General features: G+C 30.4%; 1 protein-coding gene across 4 annotated transcripts in view; it reads left to right on the forward strand.

Moving 5' to 3' along the window:
• Positions 1-14,356, forward strand: part of LOC143224783 (xylosyltransferase oxt-like) — a 37,153-nt gene that overhangs the window by 215 nt on the left and 22,582 nt on the right. Inside the window, exons 1-5 of one of the 4 annotated variants that reach the window (XM_076453081.1) lie at positions 97-171; positions 956-1,527; positions 4,456-4,912; positions 9,098-9,394; positions 12,076-12,239. In XM_076453081.1, the coding sequence (XP_076309196.1) occupies positions 1,342-1,527; positions 4,456-4,912; positions 9,098-9,394; positions 12,076-12,239 (1,104 nt within the window). In that variant the 5' untranslated portion in view covers positions 97-171; positions 956-1,341. Of the gene's footprint in view, positions 1-96; positions 172-955; positions 1,528-4,455; positions 4,913-9,097; positions 9,395-12,075; positions 12,240-14,356 lie in introns of those variants that run through there. The other 3 variants (XM_076453082.1, XM_076453080.1, XM_076453083.1) reach the window with 3 other exon arrangements.

Genomic DNA, 14,356 nt, shown 5'->3' on the forward strand with positions numbered 1-14,356 from the left:
TGCGTGTATTCATTATTTGTTAAAAAAAACTGAGGTTATAAATAAAAATGTGTGCTTCTGTACTTTTTTTATATCTACTATTACTAGTTCTAGATAAGCGAAAAGCTATGGATTCGAGGCTTAACTTCAGAGCAGTACAACTTCACGTTGCATTCTGTGTGTACATACATTGTAAGAACTGTATAACAAAAAAAAAAAAAAATTCTAATCTTGACTAAAGTAAACTAGAACCTTTTGTGCTAAGACCGATTATTAAATATATATTTATGTGTTGATATAAATATATATTATATATATAGCAGATGAAGAGAACTTAGTGTGTTGAGATTTGTAAAACGATAAAAAAATATAATTTATTTTTGTTGTACTGTTGTTCGAATAACTTATTGTAGTATCAGTTCTTGCAGTGGACCTGTTATTGTTTAAACTTGATATACTCTAGTATGGTTCAAACTAAATAGATAGAAATTGTAATTTAAAAAAAAATTTTTAAAGTGACATTTTAATGTACTAAATATGGTAAAATATTCTGTTAATAAGGATAATACTATGAAAAAGTTACAGTGAAAACCTGTGAATATCTAGTTTATGGAAAGCACCTAAATGTGGTAAAAAATTGTGATTTTTGTTCCCCTTAAGTTATTTTTGTTTCTGTAATGAGACAGTAAATGCTCATTTTAAATTTTCTATGAGTGTGGAGAAAAAATAGGTTTCATAGATTATTATATGTGTTTAAGTCAATACTCTGTTTTTTTTTATTTGTGTGCTTTAATCCATTTTTGCTGTAATATTCATCTAAAAGCAAATAATACCACAATAATAATTCAGTTACTGTATTAAACAGTTTTGGCTTTGGGTCAAGTCTAATAAATTTGGTATAGTCTTGTAAAATTAGTGTTATATCTAGTGAGTTACATGATTACTATTACTGACTGATTTGTTTTTGTTGTTACAGGAATTTGATACTAATGATGGAATGTTGTGACCTACTGTCAGCTTGAATCAGAATATCTGCAACCAACCTTATTTTGTTTGAAGCAACAAGTTTACTAATTTACTGTGATGGAGCCAAGAACTTCTGAAACTGCTTCAATTTTGATACAAGGGAAAATGCTCATAGATACAGCTTGTGTGTAATATTTAAACATGTTTTTCAAAGGTAGAGGAAAAATAATTAATTGTTCTTAACTTAGGAAAGAATTTGTCAGCTAGCTTAACTAATTTCTTATTTATTGTTTCAATAACATGTATTTAACTGAACTTTATTAAAGTTAATTTAAAGGATGTTTTGAATGAAGCAGACTTTAGGATCATAGCAATTATTTTGACTCATGATGGAAAATGGCAACATCACCAAGTGGGCCAAATGCACGTTGGTGCAGGCGTTACAGACCATTTTTTATTGTGGTTGGAATAATCCTTGTTGTCCAGGGTTTCCTAGCGTACAGTTTTTACAACATATTTGGAATGGATGAAGGAGATTCACACTGGCGAGGAAACACAAAAAGAATTAGAGGAGACATTCAGGTATTTTAGGTTTCACTTTTGTTTTCAAAACCATTAGGGACATGAAAAATTACTGTATATATGTATTGAGTTTCAATCATGTTTTTTGATTTATATTTTTAATGTTGAACTATATTTGGTTATGAGTGGTGGCAAAAAAAAAAAAAAAAGCAGTTAAGATCCACTTAATTATTGTATCAGTTTTTCAAAAGTTAAAAAATCCATTAAAGTTGAAGAAAAGTGAGAAATTATTCTTATTTGTATTAAATGATGATTTTAATGAATCACTCTCTCTAGCCCTCCCTGGCTAAGATAATAGCAAGTCTGTGGATTTACAATGTTTAAAACCAGGGGCTTGATTCTCCTCGGTGGACAAAGCAGATCACCTGAAGTGATGTTGCTGTGAGAAAAACACAAATATATCTTCTGCAGTGTTTCCTTTAAAACATTACACTGTAATGTCTGAACATCTTGAATTCTTATTACTCTGTAATGTCTGAACATCTTGAATTCTTATTACTCTGTAATGTCTGAACATCTTGAATTCTTATTACTCTGTAATGTCTGAACATCTTGAATTCTTATTACTCTGTAATGTCTGAACATCTTGAATTCTTGTTACTTTGTAATGTCTGAACATCTTGAATTCTTATTACACTGTAATGTCTGAACATTTTGAATTCTTATTACTCTGTAATGTCTGAACATCTTGAATTCTTATTACTCTGTAATGTCTGAACATCTTGAATTCTTATTACTTTGTAATGTCTGAACATCTTGAATTCTTGTTACTTTGTAATGTCTGAACATCTTGAATTCTTATTACACTGTAATGTCTGAACATTTTGAATTCTTATTACTCTGTAATGTCTGAACATCTTGAATTCTTATTACTCTGTAATGTCTGAACATCTTGAATTCTTATTACTTTGTAATGTCTGAACATCTTGAATTCTTATTACTCTGTAATGTCTGAACATTTTGAATTCTTATTACTCTGTAATGTCTGAACATCTTGAATTCTTATTACTCTGTAATGTCTGAACATCTTGAATTCTTATTACTTTGTAATGTCTGAACATCTTGAATTCTTATTTCTCTGTAATGTCTGAACATCTTGAATTCTTATTACTCTGTAATGTCTGAACATCTTGAATTCTTGTTACTTTGTAATGTCTGAACATCTTGAATTCTTATTACACTGTAATGTCTGAACATTTTGAATTCTTATTACTCTGTAATGTCTGAACATCTTGAATTCTTATTACTCTGTAATGTCTGAACATCTTGAATTCTTATTACTTTGTAATGTCTGAACATCTTGAATTCTTGTTACTTTGTAATGTCTGAACATCTTGAATTCTTATTACACTGTAATGTCTGAACATCTTGAATTCTTATTACTCTGTAATGTCTGAACATCTTGAATTCTTATTACTCTGTAATGTCTGAACATCTTGAATTCTTATTACTTTGTAATGTCTGAACATCTTGAATTCTTATTACTCTGTAATGTCTGAACATTTTGAATTCTTATTACTCTGTAATGTCTGAACATCTTGAATTCTTATTACTCTGTAATGTCTGAACATCTTGAATTCTTATTACTTTGTAATGTCTGAACATCTTGAATTCTTATTACTCTGTAATGTCTGAACATCTTGAATTCTTATTACTCTGTAATGTCTTAACATCTTAAATTCTTATTACTCTGTAATGTATGAACATTTGAATTCTTATTACTTTGTAATGACTGAACATCTTGAATTCTTATTACTTTGTAATGTCTGAACATCTTCAATTCTTATTACTCTGTAATGTCTGAACATCTTGAATTCTTATTACTCTGTAATGTCTGAACATCTTGAATTCTTATTACTCTGTAATGTCTGAACATCTTGAATTCTTGTTACTTTGTAATGTCTGAACATCTTGAATTCTTATTACACTGTAATGTCTGAACATTTTGAATTCTTATTACTCTGTAATGTCTGAACATCTTGAATTCTTATTACTCTGTAATGTCTGAACATCTTGAATTCTTATTACTCTGTAATGTCTGAACATCTTGAATTCTTATTACTTTGTAATGTCTGAACATCTTGAATTCTTATTTCTCTGTAATGTCTGAACATCTTGAATTCTTATTACTCTGTAATGTCTGAACATCTTGAATTCTTATTACTCTATAATGTCTGAACATCTTGAATTCTTATTACTCTGTAATGTCTGAACATTTTGAATTCTTATTACTTTGTAATGTCTGAACATCTTGAATTCTTATTACTTTGTAATGTATGAACATTTTGAATTCTTATTACCCTGTAATGTCTGAACATCTTGAATTCTTATTACTTTTTGATGTCTGAACATCTTGAATTCTTATTACTTTGTGATGTCTGAACATTTTGAATTCTTATTCTGTAATGTCTGAACATCTTGAATTCTTATTACTCTGTAATGTCTGAACATCTTGAATTCTTATTACTCTGTAATGTCTGAACATCTTGAATTCTTATTACTCTGTAATGTCTGAACATCTTGAATTCTTGAGCCTTTGCAGTGATATTATTCCAAATAGTGAGTAGAACAATCTCATACATTCACTTGTGAAACTTTGCATTTAAGAACCTTGTTTAAGAACAACTTTCAAAACAGTGCATGTAAGCATGGTGATCACTGGACAGTGTTTCAGATACATTGTTCATGTAACATGTAAGTTATCACACATTAGATGTATGTGAATGTGCCTACTTACACTTTTCCATGGCGAAGAAAGGAAGGAAAGTAACATTAACAAGAACATTGAAAAAAACCTTTTCTCTGTGATAATGTGAACATAAGACAAAAGGGAAGTTTTTAAAAAAAAAGTGTTAAGCAAAGTATATATCACTAAGAGTTTATTTTATTTATTTAAATCTATATAAGTATTGTTTCTTCCTTCTAAAGTTGGTTCAAGAACAGCCCAAACAGCTTGATGAATATGACATAAGTGATGAAGACTCCCTCAGTAACATTTGGGATAAGTTGGCAAGGAACAGTAATAATCAACATGGTGAAGCCAAAATATTAGAGCAAGACAGACTTCATAATGAAATTGTAGTTCCTAATGTACAAAACCTGCTTTCTCGGACAGATCTACTCCCGTCAAACAGTCACTTAGTAGTTAAGGAGTCCAGTAGTATATTAAATGCATCTAAACAGGTTGATAAGAAAGACAATGAATCTTTGAATTTCAATGAACTAAATTTTAAGCCTTGGTGTGAAATACTATCTCGAGATGCCATATCGGCTATTAATCGTGCCAGGAGTCAGGAATGTAGAGAGAAAATAGCTAATGTTACGTGCCTTATTAAAGCAGGAAAGATGTACCCAACACAACTCCCACGATATTGCCCAGTAGAAGGTAGGACCCATTAGAAAGTTTGCTTTAAGATTTTAATTAGTGTCAAAGAGTTATAAATTAGTAAGTTATTTATCTACAATATAACAATGCTCTTGTTATCAATGAATTTAGTCAACATAAACAAACATTGGTAATTATTACTTTAACTACTGCAGGTTAGTTGTTTTATTAACTGTAATTTCAAGATTAAGTAATTGTTTAACTAACAAACTAGTTGTTGTTATTTGTTGTATAATATTTTCTAATATGATAGTTTTTAATTTAAATTAAACAACCAGTGTTTAAAATGGTCAATCAAAGGCATGAGGTTTCATGAAACTTACATGGCATATTTGTAAATTCAGAATATTCAAATACTGATATTAGTTTGTGTTTACTATTGCTAGTGATAAGGTAAACAGGATTTTAGGTTGTACCTATAAAAATTTTGAATACAAGTTTAAAGAGGTTATAATGTCATTGTATATGTGATAATTTAGGCCACAATTGGAGTATTGTGTTCAGTCTTGTGATAATTAGAAAGGACAGGGACTTGTTGGAAAGGTTCCAGAAGTGGGCTGTTAGGATGATACCTTGGATGGAAAGGTTTATTATTTTTTCTTTAAAGAAGTTAGAGGGGACATGATTGAAGTGTTTAAGATTGTTAAGGGACTGATAACTTGGATTCATCTTTTTTCCTGTTAAATGGGGAAAACAGTAAAATTAGAAGACATCAGTATAAATTTTGGCAAGGTAAGAATCAACTTTAACTAAGACAGCTTTATATCCAATACCATATCTTACCTTTTCTCTCTTGACTAATACTTCCCTCTGTTAGCACAAATTTTTTTGCTGTTCATTAGTCTTGCAACTCCCATTTCATTCTGCATATCAACATGCAACCCTCCACCAATAGGAATACGAGACTACCAGTATTGCAACTGGTGATCTTCATAATCATAACTTGTTAAACCACTTCTCGCTTGACAGTCTTGTGGTGCAGACATGTTTGTTTTTGCTTCAGATTTAGTTATTGTATCTAATACATCCATGCATTTTTACTTTTGTGTGTTTTTTATAATCAGTTATTTTCATTTTTCCATTTTTTTTTTATGGAGAGTTGTGATTTGTCTTCATTATCTACCCTCCCTTTTACTGTTTTCAACTTTATTATTTATGAAATTCTGTGTTCCTGCAATGACACATGCATTAGAGAAATTGGTAGGAAACTTGCAGCAAGAATATAGATAAGGTTATTTATCAAACATATTGAATAATCCAAGTACTTTTCTAATACCCTAATAATTCCAAAATACTCGGAAGTTTGATGTCAGTGAAATTTGCTAATCATGATTATTGTAAGTAAGAAGAACTAGAAACACTGATTCCTGAGGTATTTTACTAGTAACAAGTAACTGGACTTCATTGATAATTGTTTTCTTATTACTAGGTTTTAAATATCCAAGTACATCAAGTCGATATTGTTTCCTTCACCCATTAATGAGTAATAAACTCAAAAAAAAAAAAAGATTAGTGTATCAAGAGTTTCCACTGGTGAATCCATGTTGGCTTTATTTTATATTTCACTAAATGATTTTGTAAACCTTCTTTTGTCAATGGTCTGGCATGGTCAGGTGATGGGGGTGCTTGACTCGTAATCTGAGGGTCTCAGGTTTAAATCTCCATCACACTAAAGATTCTTGCCTATTCAGTTGTAAGGGTGTTATATGTGACTATTTATTGGTGAAAGAATAGTCCAAGAGATGGCAGGGGTGGTGATGACGAGATGCCTTTCCTGCAATATTAAACTGCTAAATTAGGGACAGCTAGAACAGATGGCCTTCATGTAGCTTTATGCAAAATAAACAAACAAACAAACAATCTTTTGTCAAGCTCTAGAACTTTTCCAACTGCAGAAGTAATGCTGAATGCTCTGCAGTGTCTTGAATAATTATTAACTCTTTTAAAATAGGAGTAGCATAAGTGACGCTCTAAGTTTCGGATACCTGTCCACTTTCTGTTGAAAGAGAGATGTTTACACAGCTGATCGTTGACCTCTCAGGGTCAGAAATGTTACTAATATATCCTTTCTAACAAAATTATAAAATAGCATTTAAAATTTTAGCTATATTATTATCTTCAATAAAAATATTGTCGTAAATATTCTTTAAGAACATTTTGAACTTCAATGTAGTTTTTTCTTTGGAAACCTGTAATATTTTTTTTTCATAAGACTTTCATTGCACATGGTATTACATGGTGTTAAGACGTGTGAATACCAGCATGAGCAGAATGCTCATGAATAACAGGTTTATGATCAGGTTTCATGAACTGATCATCACGAATATTGTATTGTTTAAGCATACAAGAATAATTTGTTTAATAATAATATTGAGCTGAGTAAAAATATTTTTTTTGTCTAACCTTTTGTATTTCCTAAGCTGTAATGCACTTGCAGACTGAAAAGCAATATGATGTCTTACCAAATCTGAATGTTTTTGTAACTCTTCATACCATATCCTCCTTTTATGATGTCATTCACTGGCTTATCATGTTATTCCTCTTTCATCATCAGATGTTGATTTATGAGGGCATTCTCCATAAAGATTTCTTAGTTATATTTGTAGCATAATCCCTCAAGCATTGCCATTCAAATTATAATACCAGTGTTTGATTTTTGCTTTTGTAATACACATCTTGAATGTGTAAGACAGCTATTTCTCCAGGTGGTCTTCATGATGGCATAAGCTCCCATTCTGCAATTCTTCTTTTTCCTGGTCATTTTGATCAGTGCCTTTTCTCTTTTTCCTGGCAGTGGAGTTTTTGGATCATGTTTTTTCTTATCTGGACGAGTATTTCATCAATAATCCTGCAAGTGAAAGTTTTCTGACCGAGTAACCTTGTGTGTCATGAGATCTCCATGATGTTCTTTAATAAGTACTCTTGAATTTCCTCTTTATCCAGATGTTTCCTTGGGTCAGTTTCATTGTTTCTCATCAATTTGAATCTTTAGGTATGCAGAGTGAGAGAGAGGACTTTAAGCTTGTGTTGATCTCTGTTTGGCTAAGAATAGAGGTCCTTAGTTCATGTTGGCCAACTGGAACTTCGGTATCTTGTTTGTTACACTGTAGTGTGAAGATTGCTCTGAATGTTATTGATCCTATGAATACTTTTCCCAACTGAACATTATTGTATTTCTCATCAAGAATGAGTTGAAAAGCTCCAGACTTTATTTAACTATAAATAGTGTAACAGACTTTCTGTGAACATTCATTTTAGGTACTCAGAACACCTGTTTGTAAGTTCCTCTTTTCACAGTTTCACATTACTAGGAAAACCATTGTGATTTAATCTCCATATTTCTTTACTTTGTCTTCTTATGTGCTTTTTTGTTTTTTTTTTAAAGAATAGTGACTGCCTTTGTAATTTTGGTGTCATCATAAGTTGAACCTTAGGTTAGCCCTAATATGGATACTAGTGCCTTGTAGAACTCATTAATTTTTTTAGTTTATTAAATATTACACCATCCCCTAGTGGTGAGGTTTACATATTGCATTATACTGAGTTCTTGCTTGTTACAGCAGTTAATATAAAAGAACTGATCAATTAAGTAGATGAAATTATTTTATGTTTAAAGTTCTGTGGAATTATTTGCAGTATCGTCGGTGTTTAAGTTTGTTTTTATTACTGTCATTCATATGTTGTTGTTGTTGTTACGAAAAGGAAATTTATAAACCCACAAGAAATTGGATTTATAAATAGTGTAAGTACTTTAGGGATTAAAAACCTGATGGATTTATTACAAATGGACTCTTGTAAGTAATCCTTTAAAATAAAGGAGTTGAAACTGCTCTGTACTTGTTTTTAAGGTACATTAGATGTGACGAGAAAGACGTGGTACATTTGAAAGTTTATAGTTTGTTAAACCAATAATTTTCACTTTAGTGTCTCGTTGACTCTCAAAAAAAACAAAAAAACAAATTTGTTTGAAGTGAACAATTATTATCAAAAATGGAAAATAAACTTCACTTTTTTGCTTCTTTTATTTGTTTTATCATCATACTTGTTTATTGTGTTGACTTTATCAGTTAATCATTTGGTTAATAATAATTAATTAAATCACATTTTTATTTTTTTGTTGACAGTTTTGTTTATTTTCTTTATGTTATAAAGGCTTTGTTATTTGTTTTCATATTTTGCTCTCAGGTGATAAAAAAGGAACATATCTTGGTTGTTTTAAGGATGCAAGAGAGAAACGAATTCTCCCGAGAACATTTACCAAACTATCTCATAACTCTCCCTTATTATGTGTACAGAAGTGTTTCCAGTCGGGCTTTCAATATGCAGGGACACAGTACAGTTTAGAGTGTTTCTGTGGGAGTGAGCCACCCTCTGAAAGTACGAAAATCAATGAATCTGAATGCAATATGTCTTGTCCTAAAAATCTGGGTCTTGTATGTGGAGGATATTTAGCAATGAATGTATATGCAACTGGTTTGCCAAGTGAGATTTTTTCTTTTAGTTTTTATTTTATTTAATCTATTTATTTAAGCAGTTGTGTACATATATTTTGCTAAATATTGGTGCAGTTTATAGTTAAAGCAGTTTAATATGTAAAAACTCATCTTTTATCTTCAAAATTAAATTCAACATTGCCTGTCATATGATAGGAAACAATGGCTAATTGTTCCTTGTCAAAATTATATCTAACTGTTTTAGAATATTTTTAGATACATATGGTCATCTCTTTAATGTATTGTTTGTTTAGCATTTTGAATTCTGTTTACTTTCAAGTTATGTTCAAATGTTCTTTTTGATAAATCCTTGTAGATTGACACATGTAAAGAAACTGATTCCCAGAGACATATCCTTACTCGGCCAACTGCATGCAAGTTATTAATTGTGATGCTAAAGGCCTTGAATTTTATTATAAATTTTTGGGGTCTTCTCTTTGGATGGTCTTCATGCTTTTGGCTTTGTTAGCTTACTGAACTAAAAAAGTGCAAAAAGTGCACTTTAATTTGGACATTTTCAAACAAGACATATACTGTGAGTAAAACACCTGGGTTATTATAGAATTGTAGCAGAGGGTTCTAGTTGGACCAAATTTGTTGATGATGTTTAATTGTATATCTTTGACAACTGAGCAAATGTAATGAATCAGTTATTATTACTGTTGTTTCATACAAGTTGCATGTTGACCTGACAGACATGGAGATAGTTTTTGTCTCTTATGGTAAATAGTACTATATGTGTAATTACTAAGTATATAAAATTGATTTTGGTTCACTTGTACAGTGAAACAGTGTATTTGACAGATAAAAAAAACAGTGTAGATAGACAGTAAAATTGCTTATTTACTTTTATTTATTGTAAAGATGTAAATTGTAACTTAAGGTGAAATATCAGGCTTGAATATTTTTAGTTACTTTTATGTCATATTACTTTTGCTTAGAAATGTTTTTCCCTAACAAGCACTGAAGGCCACTAGGTTGTGTGTGTATGAATTTATCAATGTTCATTTGTACACACTAATTAAATATTATTTTAGAAGGAAAAGTAGAATTGATACAGCTTCAATACTATGCAAAATTAAGTTTTTTTTTTACTCTGTTACTATTCAAAATTTTTTTATACAATTTTTCCATGAGAAAATAATGATTGAATAATTTTTTGACAATATGAACAAAGCTGTAAAAATATATATTTGTTTTAGTTTTTAACACAAGGCTTACTTTATTTTATCTTTGTTACTTGTAATGGAAAATAAAGTTTTAAGTATTTTGAGAAATAATAAAAGTTGAAAGTGGATGAACAGTAATTACTTCCACGTGTGCTGTACACTGTAATAAATGTAGGCTTATGGTAATACTCTAAATAAGTAAACACTGTAAAAACTGAATTACGTATATGTCATACACACTCATTTGTGATCAGCGGCTATTAAAATTTGTTATAGCATGTGTTCAACTTTCATTCCTTACTGTGAGCACCTCACTTTTAAGTTCATGAACTGGTAGTTAATATTTATTGAATTATTGGATACCTGACCTGTGAAAACAATCAATGGACGAGTGTGATGAACATACATAGATTTGGATCGCCTCAAAGACTCATTTCTAGTGGTGGAATATAAAGACATGTATGTAAATAAAATTCAAGTTATACTGAAGAAAAATGTAAGTATGACAGTTTCAGGGAACTTTTATCATTTATCTTCATCAGATTTTACAGTTCTTATTTTGCACATTTTAATTTTCCCAAAACGTACACATCTGAAGAAGTTTGATCATAGTTAATATGTTTTGCCAGAGAGCATAAGCTAAGCATGATGGTAGATCTAAGTAGGGCTGCGACAATTACGGACTTTTGTAACCGGTTAATCTTTGCCTCGTAACTGAACCGTAACCGGTTAATCGTGTAATCGTCACAGCCCTAGATCTAAGCAAAAAGCTATATTGGTACACGTGGCTGAGTTCTGTATTTAAAATAGCCAAACAAATGTTGAAAACATGGACAAGGAGTATTTAATATTGATTAAATATTATATTTATTGGTGTCATACATTTTAAAATGAGTGTGTGTGAATGTTTATGAAAACATTACAATAACAGAAGTGAAAGTGTATGTAAGTTTAAAATGTAATGATATTAACATCAGTCATCAGAGATCCAAACTGGTGAAAACACAAATCAAGTTTTCCAAATTTTAGTTCCAAGACAAATCTATTTATATTGATAAAGTATATTTAGGTAAATCAGGTGAAATGAGAACCAGCAGTGTGGGTGTCGAGGAATTCGTGTCTCTAGCAGTGTATACATATATTTTTGTTGAAAATCATACAATATTCCACAGATAATTGGCCATGAGTGCATTGTTTTTCAACTTTTTGGAGAATTTACTAAAAATTCTAAACTAATACCATGAACATTACTCAATACAGTTTCACCTACATTGTTAATTATAGCAGTTTCTTGATAAATAAAACCTATACCCTATTCAAAGCTACTCATAGCTACCAGTCAAGCATTAGAGCTAATAACATTTTGAGTACACAAACTAAGAACATGTTATTTTATTATTCTACACTCTGTTTTTAATTGACAGAACTAATTTCATTTCAAAATATGTAGCTGTAATTTACTGTTGTATTATTCTGAAATAACTTTTATGTATTTTTCTAGAGTTGGTAAAAAATAAAGCATTGCCAGCCGTAGATACAGAGAAAAATAATCCAGTCACTATAGTCTTCCTGCTAACAGTGAATGGTCGAGCCGTCCGTCAAGTCCGTCGCCTTATCAAAGCTTTGTATCATGCACGACATTATTTTTTTATTCACGTAGACTCAGTAAGTAATTTTGTAATCTCACATTTCAATACAGAATATTAATTGTATGTTCTAAGTTTATCAAAATAAGATAAAGTTACTAAAATTATGTATAATATTTAACGAACTTGTGGTATGTTAGGAAATACTTGAATCCTTTTAGCTGTTTATCAGTATAATAACACATTTTTAACTGAACACCAAGGTTAAGCAGCACCTGAGGTTCATTCAGTACTTTAGGAGTTCCCAAGACTCGAAGTACTAACTTTTAAAGTTCCCTAGATGATTTTGCATCTGACTGCTCCTCCTATTAATAGTGGAGAAAATTCTGTAAATAGATTGAGAGATTACAGCATTTTTTATTTGACAAAATTGCTATCAATTATGTGACTGATAAATTAATGAGAATGGATTACGAACATATACATACAATTTGCATAAACCAGCTTTTTGGCCCAGCATGGCCAGGTGGTTAGGGTACTCGACTCGTAACCTGAGGGTCGTGGGTTTGAATCCCTGTCATTCCAAACATGCTTGCCCTTTCAGCCATGGGGCATTATAATGTGACGGTCAGTCCCGCTATTCATTGATAAAAGAGTAGCCCAAGAGCTGGTGGAGGGTGGTGATGACTAGCTGCCTTCCTTCTAGTCTTTCACTGCTAACTTAGGGATGGCTAGTGTAGATAGTTTTTGTGTAACTTTGTGCAAAATTAAACAAACAAACAAACAAACAAACCAGATTTTGTGTTAAATATTATTGTTCCTTATGATTAAAAGTTACATAAACTTCTGTGTTTATCTTAAGTCACTCCAACTGTATAATATAAGTAATTTAAGATGGTAAAGAATGATTATGTCAAAAGTTGAATAACTTTTCTACATACATTATAACAAAGGACAATTTTAGTTTGCTTTACTTTGTCTCTACAGCTTTTGACTCCATATTTGGGAGGGGAGGATTTGATATGGTCATTGTTGTAATCACACTGTGTCTGATTTGTGTTATTACATTACATCAGCAGTGTGTTTGGTTCATTTGTATCCTATACTTTGATGTTTTCCTGTTGTACCTGGGAAATTAAAACACAAAAAGCTCAAAACATTTTTCTCCCTTCATTTTTGTGAAAATTATCTGTGTTGTTTGATGCTCGGACAAATCAGTATGTTTTTCAAAACACTAAAAAGTGTTTGAAAAACTCAAGTGTCTTTTGTTTAAATTAAGCATCCAGTGAACATTTGTTTTTAATGTGTTTGTCATGTTTTAATGCCAAAAGTAATTTGAATTCTTAATTTGTTCAAACTATAGACTTAGTGATTTAACATTACAAACATCTAATTTTATCTAGTGCTGCATTCAGCATACCAAGTGACTCGCAACAATCAATATTTACTTTTAAATTAAAAATTTAGTAATGTATAATACTAAACTTATTGAATATATTTATAAAATAGTAGTTCAGTAATGTTTTGAATGCAAGTCAACAAACTCAAAGACATGACCTTTGATCTATGACCTATCACAACAGGGTTAAAAGTATTTCATATACATTTGAATAAATTCTAACTAGTAATGTTATCTGAATTAGCCTTGATAGAAGAAATGGATAATTATTTTATACATCATTAGTATTTTTCAAACTTATTAAAGTCTTGTTATGTCATTGTTGAAGATGCTTTTTTGTTGCAATGTTTATTTGTTCAGATTGATGATTTGTCAGTGTTATATTTTTATTATCTGTGTCAAAAGGTTTTCGAAATGTTACTGTCAGGTATACATGATACATATAGAGGCAAAATACTACTATCAGCTATCTATTATCTGCACATTTATTGTTTCAAGTTATGTCATTGTGTACTTAAAAAAGAGAGGAAGTTAGCACTTGATAAATACAACTTTTATTTTTAGGTCTTTTAAATTGTAAACTAACATTTTAAAACTCAGCTAGTTAGAAAATGAAATTACTGAAGATTTCATTTTACTGCAAAAGTAATAGACTGTTTTTCTATCTTTTAGCTTGATCATCTAGTTTTAACAAATTCTATAGAAGGAAAATAGATTTTTAGTAGCATGTTAACTTAGGTACTGAAAACAAAATACTTCAAAGACTTAACTAAACACAGACTGAAATACACACGAAG

The sequence above is a fragment of the Tachypleus tridentatus genome, chromosome 9 (assembly GCF_004210375.1).
Source record: "Tachypleus tridentatus isolate NWPU-2018 chromosome 9, ASM421037v1, whole genome shotgun sequence".
NCBI classification, from domain to species: domain Eukaryota; kingdom Metazoa; phylum Arthropoda; class Merostomata; order Xiphosura; family Limulidae; genus Tachypleus; species Tachypleus tridentatus.